Genomic DNA, 20,865 nt, shown 5'->3' on the forward strand with positions numbered 1-20,865 from the left:
CCTTCAGCAAAGTGACTGGATACAAAATTTGGCAACTTTCAATGCACTGGGAAGGGAATGGAGCAGCTAGAAAAAATAGAGAGGTGACACTTTCTGGGATCATTATTCTTGCTGAGAGAGAAGAGAGGCACACAAAGCATATGGTCAGTGACAGAATGCCCAGTTCTAAGCTGGAACCAGTGGTCGGAGTGGGAGGAGTACATTTAGAATGTTTATGTTTCGCTCCTGGTGAAATCAAAGCAAGCCATGACTGCCACCCTCCATGTGTGTTCTTCCCTGTGACCTGCCCGCATACTGTTTCCCTACAGGGTATATCTGCTCCTAGTCACTTATTTTTTTTAATGAAAATATTTCCATGCACTCTAGGTGATGGACAATTGAGTGTTTATAACTTTCTCCTCTTTACATTCTCATTTGTGTCAGAGGGTGGTAGGGTGTCAGGTATGTGAGCATGCTCAGGGTCATGTGTAAGAGTAGAGCACACTCATGTCTACATTCATGCATAGGGAAGCCAGAGGTTAACATCAGGTGCTGTTCTTCAAGAGTTGTCTGTCTTTTAAAAATTATTATTGTTTTGGGAATTGGGTGTTTCATTGGAACTGTAGGCTTGCCAGTTAAGCCCAGACTAGATGAGCAATGAGCCTAAGAAATCCTCATGTCTCTGCCTCCCCATGCCTGGTGTAATATCACACTCCAAATGCTTTGTCTTTTAGATGTGTGCTGAGCTGGGTCTTCAGGCTTATGTGGAAGCAGGTTTCTGACGCCGTCTTCCCTGGCACTCTCCTGTTACATTCTCTGTACTTCTCATTGTGTGGACCAGCATGATGTGCTGGAACTCCTTTTTCTTTCATTTCTTATCCGAAGTAGAAGAAATGTCTGTGAAGATGTATACCAAAACAACAAAAAACTTATTTTAAGAAAATGCAGAAGAAAAATCACTGAATTTGCAGACAAGAGTAATTTCTGTTTTATAATGAAATGATATTTAGCTTGGGATCAGGTACATATCATCACAGGGTATGGTAACAGTGTTTCAGAGAATAGAAAACAACAGAGATATTTGTGCAGAAACTGAAAATTGGAAAATGTGTGTTCACAGAACCTTAGGGAATCAAGGAGGAGTGGGGGAGAGGCAGAGCGTGTTTTCTAGGTAGAAACAGGTGAATGAGGCCTCAGGGTGACCTCAGCAGATATCCCAGCAGGAGCCAGACATCTGATCTTCAGATAGGAATGAAGCAGAGCTGAAAAGCAGGAGGCACTGAGGCCAAACCATTGAGCACTGGGGTTGTATCGATGTCCTTTGGGTTAACCAGAGGTTTCAGCTTGAAGTTCTGTAAAATGGTGGTTAGATACAGAAACAGCTCCATGCGAGCCAGGCCTTCTCCTGCACAAATCCTTTTCCCTGTGGAAAAAAATGTCAAAGAGGTAACTATGCCTTGTTCACAATTGTGAGCCTGAGAACACAGTGCTCTTTACTAATATTGGAGACTAAGAATACCTGTTGGGTTATCTAATAGATGGTTAGATAAACAGATGGGTGAGAGGATACACATTCAGGCAAATTGAAAAAGGTGGGTGACATTTAATTCCTAAATAACATATGATCATATGGAAACAGTAAGAGCTACCAAAAATTGTAGCAAGTTTTGGGAATGTGCTCACAAAGTCTTACTCTAGTAACAATAAGGGGCTATTGGCAACTTGTATCTACTGGGAGAGAAAGCCTGTTTAGTCATGGATGTGGCCCCTGGTGGTTACCCAAACTCCAGCAGATGGCAGTATACCCATATACACAGTAGCAGCACATAGAAGGCTCAGTGGATCCATAAAGTCAGGAGAGAGAATGGTGCTGGGGCTTATGGGAGTGTTGGAGGGATATAGTGTGCTTGTACTTGATTAAAACATTTTGGATGCAATTAAGAAACATTAATAGTAGAAACATATTTTAATGCCCTGTATTATCTTGTTCCTGTCTATCACTGATGTCTTTTGAGGCAGCCTCAAAGAAAGTCATTAATTAGAGTGTTATTCCATTTTATACTTAATCTATGAGGGAGATGAGAATAAGAATGTAGTAATTCTCCCTAAGAGCCCTCTTGGCTAGTGATGTATGATTCTCTCTCACTGTGCTAGTCCAACTATTTCACCACGTTTGCTTACATTTTCTGATAGAGCTTGATGCTTGAAGCTTTTCTGTGTTTTTAGAAACATGTGTGAGCTTAAGTGAGCCAGGAGGTGGGAAAGCAGCAACAGGAATGAAGAAGTCAATTTACAGTAATCACCATTTTCATGGTGAGTGAGAAAAAGCTAAATGTTTACTTTCCAGGAAGAAATAGTAACAACTTCTTTGGCATCTCTGTGGTGTATCTAAAGGAAGAATGCAAATGGGTTACATTCTAGTTTTTTAAAACTTGTCATAAGTGATTGTGCCAACTAAATTCGCCCTTGTTTTTTCCTAGTAAATTATTTCATTTATTTTCCATTTATGTTCAGTTTCTTTTTTATTTTAATTTTTATTAATTACACTTTATTCACTTTGTATCCCCCGTAGCCCCTCTCTCTTCTCCTCCCAATATCACCCTCCCTTCCCCTTCTCCACCCATGTCCCTCCCCAAGTCCACTGATAGTGGAGATCTTTCTCTCCTTCCTTCTGATCCTAGTCTGTTAGGTCTCATCAGGAGTGGCTGCATTGTCTTCTTCTTTGGCCTGGTAATGTTGCTTCCCCCTCAGGAGGAGGTGATCAAAGAGCAGGCCAATCAGTTCATGTCAGAGGCAGTCGATGTTCCCATTACTATGGAACTCACTTGGACACTGAACTGCCATGGGCTACATCTGTGCAGGGGTTCTAGGTAGTCCATCAATGGTCCTTAGTTGGAATATCAGTCTCAGAAGGACCCCTGTGCCCAGATTTTCTCTCCTTGTGGAGCTCCTGTCCTCTCCAGGTTTTACTATTTCCCACTTCTTTCATAAGATTTCCTGCACTCTGCCCAAAAGTTGGCCATAGGTCTCAGCATCTACTTGCATACCCTGTAGGGTAAATCCTCTCAGAGGCCCTCTGTGGCAGGTTCCTATCCTGTTCCCTCTTTTCTCCTTTTGATATCCCTGAAATAAATCCACATACTTATGGACACCCAATTTTTGACAAAGATACCAAAACCATTCAATGGAAAAAAAGACAGCATCTTCAACAAATGGTGCTGGTCTAACTGATGTCTACACGTAGAAAAATGAAAACAGATCCATACTTATCATGCTGCACAAAACTGAAGTCCAAGTGGATCAAAGACCTCAATATAAAACCAGACACACCAAACTGCTTAGAAGAAAAAGTGGGGAAGAGCCTTGAACTCATTGGCACAGGAGACAACTTCCTGAACAGAACACCAACAGCACAGGATCTAAGAGCAACAATCAATAAATGGGACCTCATGAAACTGAAAATCTTCTGTAAAACAAAGGACACTGCCATGAAAACAAAACGACTGCCTACAGATTGGGAAAGGATCTTCAGCACCCCTATATCTGACAGAGGACTAATATCCAGTATATATAAAGAACTCAAGAAGTTAAACAGCAAGAAATCAAGTAATCCAATTAAAAAATGGAGTACAGAACTAAATGCCCTTCTTGATGTTGCCAGGGATGATGTCTCAACAAGGACAGTGTGTGGGCAATGGGAATCATGCTCCTGATTATACAAAAATTGCAAGTCTACCAGCCTTAAAGGAGTTTCCAAGTAAGTCCCAACCTATCCTTCATGTGCCTGCCCTTAGATCATTGTGTGCTAGTTAATCTTAGGTCAACTTGACCCAGGCTAGTGTCATTTGGGAACAGGGAATCTCAGCCAAGAAAATGCCTAATCAGATTAACCTGAAGGGAAGCCTGTGGGGGCAATCTTTGATTGATTATTGGTGTGGGAGGACCCAGTTCACTGTGGGTAGTTAGTTCCACCTCTGGGCTGGTGGTCCTGGGTATCATTAGAAAGAAATCTGAGGGACTAGGAGAGGGGCATGGGAGGAGATGAGGGACGAAGTGTCAGACTGGGAGGGAATGAGAGAGGGGGCTACAGATGGGATACAAAACGAATACTGTAATTAATGTAAAAATATAAATTTAACTTAAAAAAAGGAAAAAAAAAGAAAGAAATCTGAGGAAGCTGGTAAACAGCACTCATCCATGGCCTCTGTGTGGATTCCAGACTTTATTGAAGACTTAATGTTCTCAATTCCTGCCTAGACTTTCCTGTGTTGGACTACATGTTGTAAAACAAAATAAACCCTTTTCTCCCAAAATTGCTTTTGGTCATGGTGTTTTTTCACAACAGCTGAAACCATAATTCAGATACATGCAAATGAGTTTGTGTTACCTGTTGAGAAAGGCATGAAGTAGTCACTTTTCTTAAAGTTTCCTTCCCCATCTAGAAAGTGGCCAGGGTCAAAGGTCTCTGGGTTGGGGAATTCCTTGTTGTCATGCAGCACCGACGACAATGATGTTATTACCATTGTTCCCTGCAACAAGACGCCCAAGTTACAAAGAAATGAGGGAGCTGAAACATGTAAGTAAAATAACGTAGCTCACCTCCTGCCCCACAAAAAGGGCAAAGTACAAAGAGGAACAAGAGCATCTCCATACAGGGAGCAGGAGCAGGAGGAATCTGAGATCAGTCAGCGATGTGATAAGGTGCCTTCAGTGACCGTTAAAGTGAGCACTTGGGTGTTTGGCATTAATGCTGCCGATTCTGTTCTCCTTAGCCTCAGGTTTGACAATGTGTGTCTCACCACCTGTTGCTCTAGATCATCATGTGGCCTTCACAAGTCACATAGATTATGGTTCCAAATGGAACAGTGTGTTTTGTTTGGGTGGTAATGAAAAAGATTACAGAAGGAAAGTATACAAAGTTTACAAAGACAAATACCATTTGTTTTTTTTTTTCTCTTTTGCACAATACATATATAATCATGTGATAAAGAGAGGACTCTACTCTTTTTAAAAATATTTATTTATTATGTATACAGCATTCTGCCTGCATGTGTGCCTACAGGTGAGAAGAGGGCACCAGATCTCACTATAGATGGTTGTGAGCCACCATGTGGTTGCTGGGAATTGATCTCAGGACTTCTGGAAGAGCAGCCATTGCTCTTAAACTCTGAGCTATCTCACCAGCCCAGGTCTCTACTCTTATTGGAATCCATATCTCTAAATAATCACATGCATATGTGAAACACACAGATGGGATGGAAGAGAAAGAATGAAAGGGGATAAGAAGGAGGTTAACAGAAAGTAAGATTAAATTGGCAGACTCCATGCAGGAGGAACTGCAGTGGGCAAGTGAGCCTCCTGGAGACAGCCCACCTTTTTGCACAGCTGTAATGAATGTACTTTGGAGAGGCACAACCCCGACGCTTCATTTATGGATTACTTCTTGGTGCTGCTCTGCCTTCTCAAGTTTGTCATTGCTATATTGTTTTTATGAATAGCATGGTGTGGTTGGACATGGGCAGACCCCCACTGTCTATAGTCTGATGTGATTACTTCTTGGGAGACAGCCCACTCTGTTGGGCAATTTTCCTGCAGCTCATTATGAATATGAACTTTCATAAAGAACATTGTTTAGATTAATTAGTGATTTTATCTAATTCCTGTTTTGATTTAAATAATTTTAGGAAGTTAGGGTAGTTGACAGTACATTTAATGAGATGATAGAAGTTTTTTTTTTTTTTTTTTTTTTTTTTTTTTGCCATAGAGCTATAATAACGTTGGAATTAAGAGTAGAATGTGTCCCCTCCCTTGTAGAATAGTAAGGGCTGCATATGTTAGAAAAGGAGTTCAGTGAGCTTTCGTGCATTACAAGCGTGTAATTGTACTCAAAAGAGAAAAATAACATTGGGAAAAGTTAATGGTCAAAGCAAACATTCATTCTAGGTTGAGTCTGAGTTCTTGGATCTTGTAATCTAGGGCTGTGGTCACAGGTTTCAATGTACAGCGTGAAAAGATAGGGTTATGACCAAAAAGCAAACAATTCTATTATAATTATAAACATAGAAATAGTTGAGTAGCTTGTTTAGCTGAACAAGACTTCACAAATAAGACATAAGATAGATGATTTGTTTCTTGGTAAATAGAAATTGTCATTAGGTAAGCATAGGAAAAACTTGCTACTATAGACTTGGCTTGCTTAATCTTTGTTAATCAATGACAAAAGAATTATTGCTTTGGGGTGATAAAGAACTTACAGAGAGAAAGCTACATGGAAAAGGTTTACTTGGGTATGAGTTTCAAAAGAAGAATAAATAACCCAAAATCTTGTAATTTCCTTTTGTGTGATGATTTTAACCTGTGTTTCAAGAATAGACTCATATGGAGAATATGTACCTTGTGGCTCTGAGGTAATCTTTTTTTTTTACATAGAGAATTTTTTCTTAGGTGGTATAAAAAGGCTAAGAGAAAAAGTAAAGTTTGTTGAAGCTTGCTTAATCCTGTGTGTTTTTCTCTCTGTGTGTTTTTGTCTTTCTGTTTCTCTGTCTCTCTGTTTCTGTCTCCCTCTCTCTCATTCTGTGTGTATCTGTCTCTCTCTGTGTGTGTGTATGAATGTGTGTGTGTTTTCCCTGTTTTACACCAGCCCCAGAAAGTTTTTCGATGGCCTCAGAGAATTAAGGTTTACTTCCTCAGAGAAAAGTCTACTGGGTGATTAATCATTGAATCCACACACACCCCTCCTATTTTTCCTGACATGTTGAAGTTGCTCTTAGGCAATTAAGTTAAATAAAATAAAACAATATAAATTAAAAAGAATAATTAAGAAGGGATGATTATGTTCTAAGTGCAATTAAAGCTAAATAAGAAAAAGCTTCTGGAGATGCATAGAAGTGGTTAGAGCTGATGCCGCAAAATTATCTTCATGTGGTAAAAACTGACCTCACGTCATCCCCAAATTTCTAACAGACAGGAATGCCCAACAAGCTGTAATCCTCCTCCTCCCTCCCTTCCTGCCTCTCTCTCTGTCTTTCTGTCTCACTCTCAGCAGTGCAACTGAACTAAACATGTTTAAAATTCAAAAACTGAAAGAATATTTTTGATTTGTGGAAAGTAAGTAAAAATTATATTTTAAGCTCCATAAGCATTAACTACAGCCATCCTCACTTGTTTGCACAGCACCTGTGACTGCTCTCTCCTGCAATAATAGAGTTCAAAGGAGCAGAAGCATTTTAATGTCCAAAAAAAAATTCTGATATATTGTGCATCAAGAAAACTGCAGGAAAAACTTATTTTTCTCATCACAGCCTACTATCTCTGCCGATATCATTGGCTTCGCTCCAGTAGAACAAGTTGCTTATTTGTATTAGCATAGACCAGTTGAACAGTGATGCTTATTTCTATAACAGAAGTTCAATAAAGGAAATTGGAGAGCGCAAAATATTCTTTAAAATATTACCTTGATTTCAAGCTTGAACCTTCAAGGTATACTCCTTGTTGAACAGAAATGAAATTAGTTTGTTCCTTAGGTTAGTTGAATTTTTTTCATTGAATTATTTTTATCTATTAGTATTTATGTGAATATCAGCTGTTTCTTGGGAGGGTTTCATGAATGAATATCTTAAGTTATTAATTTGAGTTTTTGCTCTGCTTTCTATTCTCTGATTGGACCCATATTCTTCCAGGCCTGTTTACATTTATTATCATTGGATTTTTTTGAGTGAAGACATTAAAAACCAGCTTTGTTCAGGGCTAGCTGTAATTTATAAACTGGCACAATAATAACAAGCAGAAATAAGGATGAGAATATGAAAACATACACAAAAATATTAACTCAGAAAACACCTTGAAATTCCACATACATTTCCAAACAAATAATTAGAAACAACTAGTAAAATTTGCAAGGCTATCTAACATAAGAACAACAAAATGAATAAATCAATTTTTCTATAAATCATATAAAAAGAAATGCAGAGTCATTTGAAAAATTATAACAGAGCATTAATTGTTCCATAAAATCTGAGGAAATATTTTCAAGCTACATCACTGAGAAGAAAATATTACACAGAAAAATAAACAGCAAAAATAAGTGAATGACATAAATTTATGGAAGACTTGAAGAAATCAGGATATATTCCTTCCAATTAACTGGTAATTTTCCAACAATGCTTAAAATTCCAGAAGAATCTTTGGGGACACTGACAAAAAGTTGGAAAACAAATATGGAAACGTAAACACCCAAGCTTTACTAAAATATTTGGAAGGCAGAGCAAATGGGGAAGTGTCACTACTATGTCCCTGCCTGCTCTAGAGCTGCCTTCTCAATCATGCAGCAGCACAGGCCACTGTAGCACAGTGACTCAGAGCACTGGAACCTCACTGTGAACCTGGGAGCATGGAGAACACAGAGTTGCAGCAGAGAGGCAAGCTTACCTTGGGGATGAGGTAGTTCCTAAACTTCACGTCACAGGTCACTTCATGGGGCAGGTTGTTGGGGATGAGATCAATAAATCTCTGGACCTCGTGAATCATGGCATCCGTGTAGGGCATGTGGCCCCTGTCCTGCATGCAGGGGCTGCGGTTTCTGCCGACCACACGGTCAATCTCTTCCTGGACTTTAGCTGGTGAGTTGCAGAGAGAAGAGTGGGAAGAAGAGAAGTGACATGTTTGTCACAACAATGCAGGCCTAGCCAGGGCATAATGAAGGTGCCCCAAAATGTCATTTATTAATAGAAAATTTAAAGAGATAGATCACTGGTCAACACACACACACACACACACACACACACTCGTGATTGTATTCCTACCATTCTCCTACTCAGTAGTTACTAGTGTATGCAAGTGCATGTCCTTGTGTGTGTGTGTGTTCATTTATATGTGCATTTGCATACATTTACTCAGGCATTGGATGCGGGGTGACAGTCTCAGATGTTGGTCTTCTGGAGTCATTTCCCCTTGTTTTGTCCCAGGGTCTGGGAGCCTAGAGTGAATTGATTAGGCCAGACCCTCTGTCCACTGCACATTTCAGTTCTATTGTTTTTTTCTCTCCAGTGCTGAGATTAGAAGCATGTGCCACCACGTCAGGCATTGTTGCATGTGTTCTGGGAACTGTGGCATGTTTGTTACATTAATACAAGGTCACCCAGGGCATGACGATTGTGCCTCAGAAGAATTATAAACATAATTTCATGACTAGGAGTAAATTTAGACATACAGAACTGCTATGATAAAGACTTAAGACATTATCCTATAAATAGTTATTATTACTCATTAGCATATATTTATTATTTAGAGCCATGATAACAAATAATAAGTAATTAAATATTTAAAAAACAAACTTTAAATAATTATCAGTTATTATAGTTAGTAATGAAAGACACCTGAAATCAGGTATTTGTCAAAATTTAGTGTTCATTTTAAAATTATAGGTGTGTGCATTTGCATTTTAAAATGTTACTCCAGCTATATTTTCATTGTACAAGTGACCGGATTCATAGTGGTGAATACCATTCAGCAATTAAAAACATGGAAATCATGAAATTTGCAGGCAAATGGATGGAACTAGAAAAGACCAGAAGCAGAAAGACACACATGGTATATACTCACTTATAAGTGGATATTAGCCATAGAATATAGGATAAACATAATAAAATCTACAGACCTAAAGAAGCTAAACAAGGAGGACCTTAGCGAAGATGCTTAATCCTCATTCAGAAGGGCAAACAGGATAGACATCGAAAGTAAGGGAAGGTGGGGACAGGACAGAAGCCTTCTAAAGAGGGCCTCTTAAAGATTCTACCCAGCAGGATATCAAAGCACATGCTGAGATTCATAGCCAAACTTTGGGTAGAGTGCAGGTAATCTTATGGAAGAAGGGGGAGATAGAAATACATGGAGGGGACAGGAGCTCCACAAGGAAGGCAATAGAGTCAAAACATCTGGGCCCAGGGGTGCCTGCAAAGACTGATGAATCAACCAAGGACCATGCATGGAGAAGATCTGGACCCCCTGCTCAGATGTAGCCCTTGGGTAGCTCAGTCTCCATGGGAGTTTCCCAGCAAGCAGAGTAGGGGCAGTAAGTGCCATGAACTTGCTCTTTGTTCACATTCCCCTGGTGAGGTGGCCTTACTAGGCCACAGAGAAAGAGGATCCAGACAGTTCTGATGAGACCTGATAGGCTAGGGTCTGATAGTGGAGGAGGACCTCCCCTATCAGTGGACTAGGGGAGGGACATAGGAGAGAAGAGAGAGGGAGTGTGGATTTGGGAAAAGATGAGGGAGGAGACTACAGCCAGGATGCAGAATGTATAAATTGTAATAAATATTAAAAATATTTGTATGCTGCATAATTCTCAATTTGGGCAATAAATGAATATGCATCCACAGTCCAATGCATGCTGACAGTGCCTACTACCAATCACCTGCCAGCGAATGCAGATGCTGGGCCAGCCATGCTCTCTTTATTTTTCTCAGTCATCCAGTAGAACAGAACGTTAAATACTGAGATGCTGAATAGCGACATGCAGGACACTTGCAGCATCTTCTCATCATCTTATATGCGTGTTTCATCACCTGCGTCCTACCTACCTGTGACGTGTGGGTGCTTCATCAGCAGGAGGAGAGCATATCTCATCGTCGTGCTTGTTGTCTCTGTCCCAGCAGCAAACAAATCAAACACCGTTGCTGACAGGTGTTCAAGTGTAGAGTTCAATAGTTGATCTTGGTTTTCCTAAGAAGGTTTGATATAATTTATATCTGTCCATATATCTATGTATGTATGTATGTATGTATGTATGTATGTATGTATGTATCTATGTATCTATTTGTCTATCTATCTCCCCACCTATCTATCTCATCTATATCTTACTGGAACAGCTGACTACTAGAAATTTACAATATTGGAAAACTTTATTTTATGGATAACTTCAAATCTGTAAATGCACAGTAGTAGTGGAAACTTAAAAAACATTTTAGAGACAGCAGAGGTAGGGCTTCTAGTTCCTCAGCAGCAGCAGCCAGCCAGCTGAACCCTCCTGCTAAGAGTCCCAGATCTGCAGTACAATTCTTCCCAGAGCCCAAGTCTACAAGTGGCAATACTGACTCCACAGGGCTTTCCAGCCAGTGACTGTATGAGCTGCCCAATCCCTCAGTGGCAGATAGCCAGCTGCACAGCCACCAAAGTCCAGCAGACCTGCAACACCACCCAGGTACACCAGGTGCCGGGCCACCTAGGTCTGTGGACCACTGTTGTGGTTCTCCTGGACTTCCCAGCAGACACCTGGACACTCCATCTCTGCAGCCACAGCTGCCTCCCAAGTTCAGCAGCTGCAGCACCACTGAGGTGACTGAGTGCATTCTGCCACATTTGACTCTGCAGGTCCAAACCAGCCAGCAGAGAACAGGAGGAACCCCTGGGCTTCATGATTTGTCCTACTAGAGAGTGAGTGCACCCTCAAGTGCCTACAGAGCTCCAGATCCAGGGTGCTTCTATGCTAGCAGTCAGACATCAGATCCCTCCCACCCACACATCCACTGTGGGAAACAGAGGGTTTCTTGGGACATTGAAGTCCCTGCCCTGAGGATCTAGCAGTGGAGTTTAGGCAAATAATTCCTGGAGCTCAGTTAGTGACCTGTAGGCCTGTAGGCCACTGACATACCCAGGGAATTTGCGGCCGTGATCATCACCAGCGCTTGCAATACCCTCAGTGCCTGTGAACCCTTCGGTGCCAGCAAGGCGCCCCTCCATCACACTGAAAGCTTCTACATTCTCTAGCACCCTGTCCCTCAAAGCACACTTCCATGCACACACACACACTTGTCCACATTTGTCTTTCTGTGCTGGTGGACTGTCCTCCCACGGGCACAGCTGAAACACCAACACACGCTGAAACCACTGGACCTCGCTCAGCTTCCTGAATAATTCTCCAGACACCAGAGAAAGAAGGTGCCAGTTTGAACTGCAGAATCCAAGAACAAACAGTGAAGATTACAGATAAGCAAACAGCCAGAGGTCGGCGAAAGAATACATCCAACAAAAATCAGGAAATCATGGTTTTACCGGCAACCCCCCAAACCCATGGATACTTCAATTCATCAGAAACACAGGAAAATGACTTTAAAATATGCTTACCCAGTTATTAGAGGCAGATAAAGAGGAAACAAACAAATCTCTCAAAGGAATTGCCACACAGATAGAAGCAAATAAAGAAGAAATGAACAAAGCTCTCAAAGAAATATAGGCAAATATAGCCAAACAAATAGAGACACAAGTAGAGGCATAATTAGTGGCATATAGAGAAAAAAATGAACAAAAAAGTAGAGGCCATCATACAGAGACAGGAAGCCACATTTAAACAGATGAAAGAAATGGTGCAAGGCATAAAAATAGAATTAGAATTAATTAAGAAAACACAGAGAAAACTCCGGAGCTGAAGAACTTAGAGAAAAGATCAGGAACCACAAAGGTAAGCATCACCAACAGAATACAAGAGATGGAAGAGAGAATCTCTGGTGCTGAAGATACGCTTGCAGAAATTGATACTTCTCTCAAAGAAAAAGTAAAATCAGAAAAGTCCCAAACACAAAACATCCAAGAAATCAGACAAGGCAAAATCTAAGAATAATCGGAATTGATGAAAAAGAAGATTCCAGGCTCCAAGGTCCAGAAATATCTTCAAGAAAATCATAGAAGAAAATTTTTCCAACTTAAAGAAAGAGATGTCCACAAACATACAAGAGGCCTACAGAACACCAGAAAAGAAACTCTTCAGGTCACATCATTGTCAAAACTCTAAATCTACAAAACAAAAAAAGATATCCCAATAATTTTATTTTAGGTAGTTAACAAATGTATCCTAAGGTTTGTATTGAAATGGATGCAACGTAGAATAGCCACATTAATAGGAACAAAATTGGAGGGAGGGCTATGGCAAGTTCACCTCAGGTAAATATTTTCATTCAATACTTTTTTAAAATTAATTAATTTATTTTTTAACTTTCATTAATTACACTTTATTCACTTTGTATCCCCCATAAACCCCTACCTCCTCACCTCCTAATACCACCTTCCCTCCCTCATCTTCACGCATGCCCCTTCCCAAGTTCACAGATAGGGGAGGTCCCCCTCTCCTTCCTTCTGATGATAGTCTATCAGATCTCATCAGGAGTGGCTGCATTGTCATCTTCTGAACTTGTAGTTCAGTTTGGAGAGCTTAACTATATTGAGTATTTTGTGCCTGAATATAATAACTGTATTTCATCAATTATGTAGATAATTTTAAAACTTTCTTAGTGCATTTTATATTGTTCATTTTGAAGCCCTTCTTGTTGAATTTATTCCTAAGTATTTTATATATTTTGATGTTCTTGTAATCCTTCTTTTACATCATATATGCTTTTACTTTTTTTTTCTTGTCTTACTATAGAGGCTAGAACCTCAGTAATATATTAAATAAAAACTTAAGCTACGTCTGCGGAAAAAAAAGATATTAAAGGCAGCAAGGGAAAAAGACCAACTAACAAATAAAGGTAGACTTATCAGAATCACACCATACTTCTCATCAGAAACTATGAAAGCCAGAAGGGCCTGGACAGATGTCATGCAGACTATAAGGGACCACAGATGCCAACCCAGACTACTATATCCTGCAAAGCTTTCAATCAATATAGATGGAGAAAACAAAATATTCGATGATAAAACTAAATTTAAGAAATTTCTACACAGCAAACCAGCCCTACAGAAGATACTACAAGGAAAACTCTAATCCAATGAAAACAACTACACCCAAGAAAACATAGGATACAGATAATTTCCTTACAAAAATTAAATGAAAACAAGCAATGACTCACAGTAAGATCACCAACTCCACAATAAAAGGAACTAATACTCTAACACTCACTGGTCACTGTTATCTATCAACATCAACGGAATCAACTCTCCAATATAAAGACATAGATTAACAAAATGGGTGTGGAAACAGGATCCAACATTCTGATGCATCCAAGAAACACACCTCTGCAACAAAAATAAACACTACCTCAGTGTAAAGGCTGGAAAAATGTTTTCCAAGCAAATGGACCCAGAAAACAAGCTGGCGTAGCTATCTTAATATCTAATAAAATAGACTGTCAGCCAAAATTAATCAAAAAATGTGTGGAGGGATATTACATTCTCATCAAAGGAAAAATCCACCAAGAGGACATCACAATTCTGAACATCTATGCCCCAAATACAAGAGTGGCTACATTCATAAATGAAACATTATTAAAGCTTAAATCACACATCGATCTCAACACCTTAATAGTGGGAGACTTCAACACCTCACTCTCAACAAAGAGACAGATCAACTAGACAGAAACCAAATAGGGAAATAAAGGCACTTACAGAAGCCCTAAATCAAATGGACCTAATAGATGTCTACAGAACTTTCCACCCAAACTCAAGAGTATACCTTCTTTTCAGCACCTCATTGAACCTTCTCTAAAATAGACCATATAGTTGGTCACAAAACAAGCATCAACAGATACAAGAAGATTGAAATAATCCCCTGTATTCTATCTGACCACCATGGACTAAAGCTGGACCTCAACCAACAATGGAAGTAACAAAGAGCCTACACACACATGGAAACTGAACAACTTGCTACTCAATGACAGCTGGGTTAAGAAAGAAATAAAGAAAGAAATTACGTCAAGATCAGGTAGAAAGATTGAATAATCCTATATCCCCCAAGGAAATTGAAGCAGTCATTAACAGTCTCCCTTCCAAAAAAAAAAAAAAAAAAAAAAAAAGCCCTGGGCCAGATGGTTTCAGCGCAGAATTCTACCAGACCTTCAAAGAAGTGCTAATTCTAATTCTCTTCAAATTATTCCACAAAATAGAAACAGAAGGAACATTACCAAACTCATTCTACAAAGCCACGGTGACCTTGATACCTAAACCACACAAAAGAACGAAAAGAGAACGTCAGACCTATCTCTCTTGTGAACATTGATGTAAAAATACTCAATAAAATACTTGCAAACTGAATAAAAAACACATCAAAGATATCATTCACTATGACCAAGTAGGCTTCATCCCAGGTATGCAGGGGTGGTTCAACATACAGAAATCCATCAAAGTATTCCACCATATAAACAAACTGAAGGAGAAAAACCACATGATCATCTCCTTAGATGCCAAAAAAATCATTTGACAAAATCCAACACCCATTCATGTTTAAAGTCTTGGAGAAATAGATCAGGGATACAAGGCACATTCCTAAACATAGTAAAGGCAATATACAGTAAACCTGATCAGATGTAGCCCATGGCAGCTCAGTATCCAAGTGGGTGTCCTAGTAAGGGGAACAGGGACTGTCTCTGACATGAACTCAGTGGCTGTCTCTTTGATCAACTCCCCTTGAGGCAGGGGCAGTTACCAGGCCACAGAGGAAGAAAATGTAGCCAGTCTTGATAAGACCGGATAGGCTAGGGTCAGATGGAAGGGGAGGAGAACCTCCCTATCATTCGACTTGGAGAGGGGTATGGGAAGAGATGAGGGAGGGAAGGTGGGTTTGTGAGGGAATGAGTGGAGGGGACTACAGCTGGGATTTAAAGTGAATAAACTGTAATTAATATAAAAAATAAAAATAAAAAAAATTGTATGGCCAATCCCAAGATAAAAATTTTAAATATTGTCCAGAACTATATAATTAATGTTAATTTCCCATTAAAAGCCCTCCATTATAACTCATATGAAGTATAAATAGTTGCTGTGAAGTCATTGGCTGACAATAAAAAGATTATGAAAAAATTTGCATTGAGTAAGTTTCAATAGAAAACAAAATGCCATCAAAAAACTTCCTTACACATAAAAAATTTAAACATAAAAAATAAAGACTCTTTTAGGTATTAAATTTTATACTGTCTGTTAAAATTTTGAGTTATTTTTCACAAAGATAAGTATTAAATTACCATTTGGATTTGAAACTGCAGGACTGAAGGTTTGCACAAAGAAAATGAAAACATGCCGTTAAGAAACATGTGGACAGATGTTCCTAGAGGAATAGCTCAGACAAGTTGGAGGTAGAAATAACACAAAGCTACACGAATGATGAATAACTGCATTGTGGCTCTCATCCTTGTAAGTGAAGTTTGATGTAACAGAAGGAGGAATATTGGAAACAAGCTGCACTTAGAGGAACATCCTGGAGTTTACTCAAGTGCATGAAGACAGAAAGCAAAGACTGGTGTACTAATAAGAGTGCCACAAAAACTGTAGGGAATCTGTGTTTTTCTTAAACTAAACAATGTCAACAGTTAATACTGACAAAATGCCCAAAGAATGCCCATCTCTAAGCCCACTGGGGCAAATTCATTAAAAATTATGCTCAGAGCTTTACTCTTTCGTCTTCCCACTCTTCCCATGGTGCACTTCTTCCAACATCATTCCGTCCTTCTGGATCCCCTGTAGGATCTATCAGCACACATACACTAAGATCAATTTTTATCTAAATTAAATCTATATTAATCTATATTAAAATCAACACAAGTGATCCACACTGGGCGATGATGCCTGTGTTCATGTTCAGACAGGACAGTTTATAAAGTATGGATAAATTGGAATTTGGCTCACCTTACCTGCCTTTTGTGTTGCCCTATGCTTACTAGATTGCTTTAACTTGTATGTGCGTAATTTAAAGACCAGGACCAATGTGCTCTAATTAAAAATATTGCTCTACTCCTTATAGGCATACTCAAAACAAAATATTAAATTGTTTTCAAGTGATATTTGTATAATTTTAAACATCACTGGTAAACTAGTAAGTATTCAGTGAACTATAAAGAACCCAATTAACTCAGTAATTGCATAAATGTATATTAACTCTTTACCTGCCTTCGTTTAATAAGGAAATAATCAATAAAGTCCCGAGGATTTGTAACATCCAGTGATTCTTGATGTTCTTTTATTTTCTCCAATAGGTAACTTTTAATATAAGCATAATTTTTAAAAAATTTTTTATGACTTCCTGGACAAATGTCAAGCAGAACGGGGAATGTATTGCAAACCTACAAGGAAATGCAAGAATTTAGTAAATAAATACACTGTAACGAAGTCATTAAGATATATTTATATCATATCACTGATTATGTCATATGACTGATTTGCAGTGATAGGTCAAGATACATATGAAATTCATCTTAAGGAGATGGTCTCTGTGCATAAATTGAAACACTATTCTAATAGAGAAATTTGAGGGGAAATTTCTACCCAAATAATCAAAGATCATAGTAAGATTTCCACACTCAAATGTCTTTTCAATGTAAAGTATGTACCTGTCAGTTCTTTGATAGCTCAAATAAACTCTGCTCTACAAGTTTGAAATACCATGTAATGTAAATTTCTTACACTCACACTTTTCAGATGACAGTTGAAGTTAAGATGGTTGAGTGGAGAACCTCCCCTATCAGTGGACTTGGGGAGTGGCATGCATGCAGAAAAGGGAGGGAGGGTGGGATCGGGAGGGGAGGAGGAAAGGGCCTATGGGGGGGGATACAAAATGAATAAAGTGTAATTAATAAAAAATTAAAAAAAAGATGTTTGAGTGACCTGATTTACAGAAAAAATTTGCTGCCTGAAGATTTTATTCCTATCAAGCATCTTTCTACACAGAACGAGTATAAATTGCATATCCAATTGGCCTTTATTGCAAGCTTCATGTGCTTTATAAAGTGTGCACAAAAGGACAGTGCAACCTAATAAAATCCTGGGATGAAATCATTCACTTTGTCACTTCTTCCTGCTAGCCTGTCAAGTAGGATTCTAGCTGATGAACCAAACCACTGGAAACAACTGAGTATTTCCTGGCAGCTTTCATTGCCATATATACTCTTTCTTCCTGAAGAGAATAGTCTTTCTATACTAAGATATTCCTTCCTGGTAGTATGATGAGGATGTAAGTAACTGTTGAAAAGAGGCCAATAAATTTGCATAATAGGAGGATGTTCTATGAGTGACTGGCCAGCTTTCTAGAAGTGAATTCATTACTCTACCAACAGAGCCCTGTGGATGTTAGAGGTGAGGTCAATGAATAGGAAGCTAGCAGGCTAAAACCGTCCTGGCATTTTTCCTTCTGTTTTTTTTTTTTTTTTTTTTTTTTTTTTGAATAGCAAAGAGTTTAGATCTTCCTTCCAGATATTAGTTTCCATAACACATTAGTCAGAACTGTGATGTCTGGTCACCTCACTACTTACTTGGTCACTATTAAATTTGACCTGTGAGAAACAAAGACTCTAAGTGTGTTTTCAGAAAGAACAGATTGTGACTTCACCTGCAACCAGGGGGAGCTCAGAATCTTGGTGTTCTCATTCAGTTTTTCCATCAAGTTAAGAAAATCCTGATCTTTATAATCAAAACGATTCTGGAAAATAATGGAGCAGATGACATTGCAGGGAGCACAGCCCAGGATGAAGGTGGGGTCACATGGTAAGCCTGAAGGATTGAAAACAGTTGTAAAATGCCATTAAAATATACATGGAAGACATTTTTTTTTTCTTGGTAACCTGGTAAGATAATTGAGAAGTTTTGATCTACGTTTGTGCTAAGGGAAATGCATAGATTGGCATTGCTTTGGAACTTTAGCATGAGACCTATAATCTCATTAGGAAAAAAAAATCATTTAAATAGAAAGGAACAAAATGACTCATACACCCATATGTAGATCAAGAAGTAAACGTCAGATTCTGAACCTGCACTCACCATTGGTTTTTCTCAGTTCCTCCACAAGGCACTGTGCTTCCTCTTGAACTCGGTCCTCAATGCTCCTTTTCCCCATGCCCAAATTCCTCAGGGTCATGAGTGAGAAGCGCCTTGTATCTTTCCATATATTTCCACTGCTAAAAACAACGCCTAAAACAATGGGAACAGACAATAGTGAGTACATCCCAGAGACAGAAGAAGGAGATGGCTGGTGGCAGCCACAAAGTCCCCAAATGTATTTAGGGAGTGAACACGGTCTCTGCTTTCCATGTTCCAGCTCACAATGGATACTGTCCAGCACACACATAAGCACACGTACACTTACCCAGGCCCTTAACAACTTTGTCAAAAATTGGAAGCCTTCCTCTTCCAGAAAACTCCTCCCCATGGTCAGCCAGAGCTTCCTTCACTGCCTCATAGCCATGCAACACCACAGCGGGCTTCATGCCCATATACAGTGTGAACACGGGGCCATAGACTTTTGATAACTGAAAGAGAAAGAAAATATGCATATTAAAAAAGATCACCTCATTCTGTAGGGTTGCAACCACTTTTAGACTGCTAATATTATTGTTATGATATTTTTATCAGAAAAACTCAGTTTGAAGTGTATATACCTTGACTTTTTAGGATTATCACATGTGGATGACCTCTAGTGTGACAGGAAATCACACAAGCGGTTGTATACTGATGACAATGGAATATCACACTAAGATATTTTGCAGGTCTCTTGGTCTTATTTCACAAAGGAACTGTAGGCCCTATAGCAAACAAGCAAAGACTCCTAATTGGCACCCTCCTTATTCACTACTGGATGCTTGAGCATTACACTCATGCACATTCCATACTGAAAGAGAAATCAATAGTCATATGACACTTGGTGAGGGGCATAGGAGGAGATGAGGGAGGGAAGATGGGATTGGGAGGGGAGGAGGGAAGGGGCTACAGCTGGGATACAAAGTGCATAAACTGTAATTAATAAAAAAATAAATATTTAATTTAATTAGTCATATGACTGCTGCAGGATCAGATGTGAAACTCCTCTTGTGGAAACTATAGAGCCCTGTGATGAGAATAGAAATCTGAAATTTTGGTCATCACAAATGAATCCATCCAATTTTTTGTCAATTGTTTCAAAATTACACAGAGCAGGCCCCATAGAAGCTGCACCACAGAATGCAGCTTGAAGTGTACTAGGGACCAAGGACAGGCTTTGCAAGTAATAAAAGCAGATTGGGAAGCGAGCATATATATGCTCTGACACACTGTTTGTTGCTGTAATTTCCTGTGTGAGCCCATGCCCGTAGGTTTTACTTCATATTAGGGAACACTTAGTTCTTCAGAGAACAAGGCATGTCTAAAATTCTGAATCATTGAGTGGAATATTCCTCATTCCTTACCTTCAGCCAAATAATGGAAAGTTATTATAAAAAAAGGATTTGAAGACACATAACTTCAAATTTCTGTGATTATATTATAAAATGCGATGACTTAGATGCTCCTCAACCTGAAACCTTGCTCCGTACTACTTTCTTAGCCAGGACTAGAAGCAAAGGACAGAAATGGCAGAAAACTTTACAGTTTTTTTCGCTTTATGAGCATTTTTTACAATATTGTCTCCACTAATAGGATTTCATTGCAAGCAGCAGGACTTGTATCTCCTTAACAAACTACTAGAAAAGCATAAAGCATACTTACATTGGTTAAGGATTGTTGAATATACTTCACATCTATCTGGAGGAAATTGCCAATAATTGGGAGAGGAGTGGGGCCTGGAGGGAGCTTCCCTCTCCCAGAGCTCTGTTTCCAGAGTGAGAGGAGAAGCAGACAGGACAGACTGAGCACCAAAACCAGGACTGGATCCATGGAGACTCTCCTAACTGACCCAGCTGTGATCAGGCAGCACAGAGCTTTAATAATGTTGCCGCAGATCGAACATGTTGCACTTTGGGGCATGTTTGGTTAATCTACTAGACACTGTTTCATCTCTCTTCCAAGAAGACTTTGTTCCAATGATAAGACAAACAAGTACCTATGTCCACCTCTTTGGAAATCAGTCTGGCACTTTCTCACAATTAGGAATAGTGCTACCTCAAGATCCAGCTATACCGCTCCTGAGCATAAGATGCTCAGGAAAGATGCTCAACTATACAA

The 20,865-nt window shown here is 39.3% G+C and overlaps 1 protein-coding gene across 1 annotated transcript; it reads right to left on the bottom strand.

Moving 5' to 3' along the window:
- Nucleotides 1-943: 943 nt before the first annotated feature.
- Nucleotides 944-20,608, bottom strand: LOC110540047 (cytochrome P450 2C50-like). The gene is made up of 9 exons (XM_021626866.2): nt 20,410-20,608; nt 19,037-19,199; nt 18,712-18,861; nt 18,284-18,444; nt 16,845-17,021; nt 10,560-10,701; nt 8,407-8,594; nt 4,367-4,508; nt 944-1,402 (listed from the first exon to the last, which is right to left on the bottom strand). The coding sequence occupies exons 1-9, from the start codon at nt 20,575-20,577 to the stop codon at nt 1,221-1,223; spliced, it is 1,473 nt and encodes a 490-aa protein (XP_021482541.1). The 5' UTR covers nt 20,578-20,608; the 3' UTR covers nt 944-1,220.
- Nucleotides 20,609-20,865: the final 257 nt, after the last annotated feature.

The sequence above is a fragment of the Meriones unguiculatus genome, chromosome 1 (genome assembly GCF_030254825.1).
Source record: "Meriones unguiculatus strain TT.TT164.6M chromosome 1, Bangor_MerUng_6.1, whole genome shotgun sequence".
NCBI lineage: Eukaryota > Metazoa > Chordata > Mammalia > Rodentia > Muridae > Meriones > Meriones unguiculatus.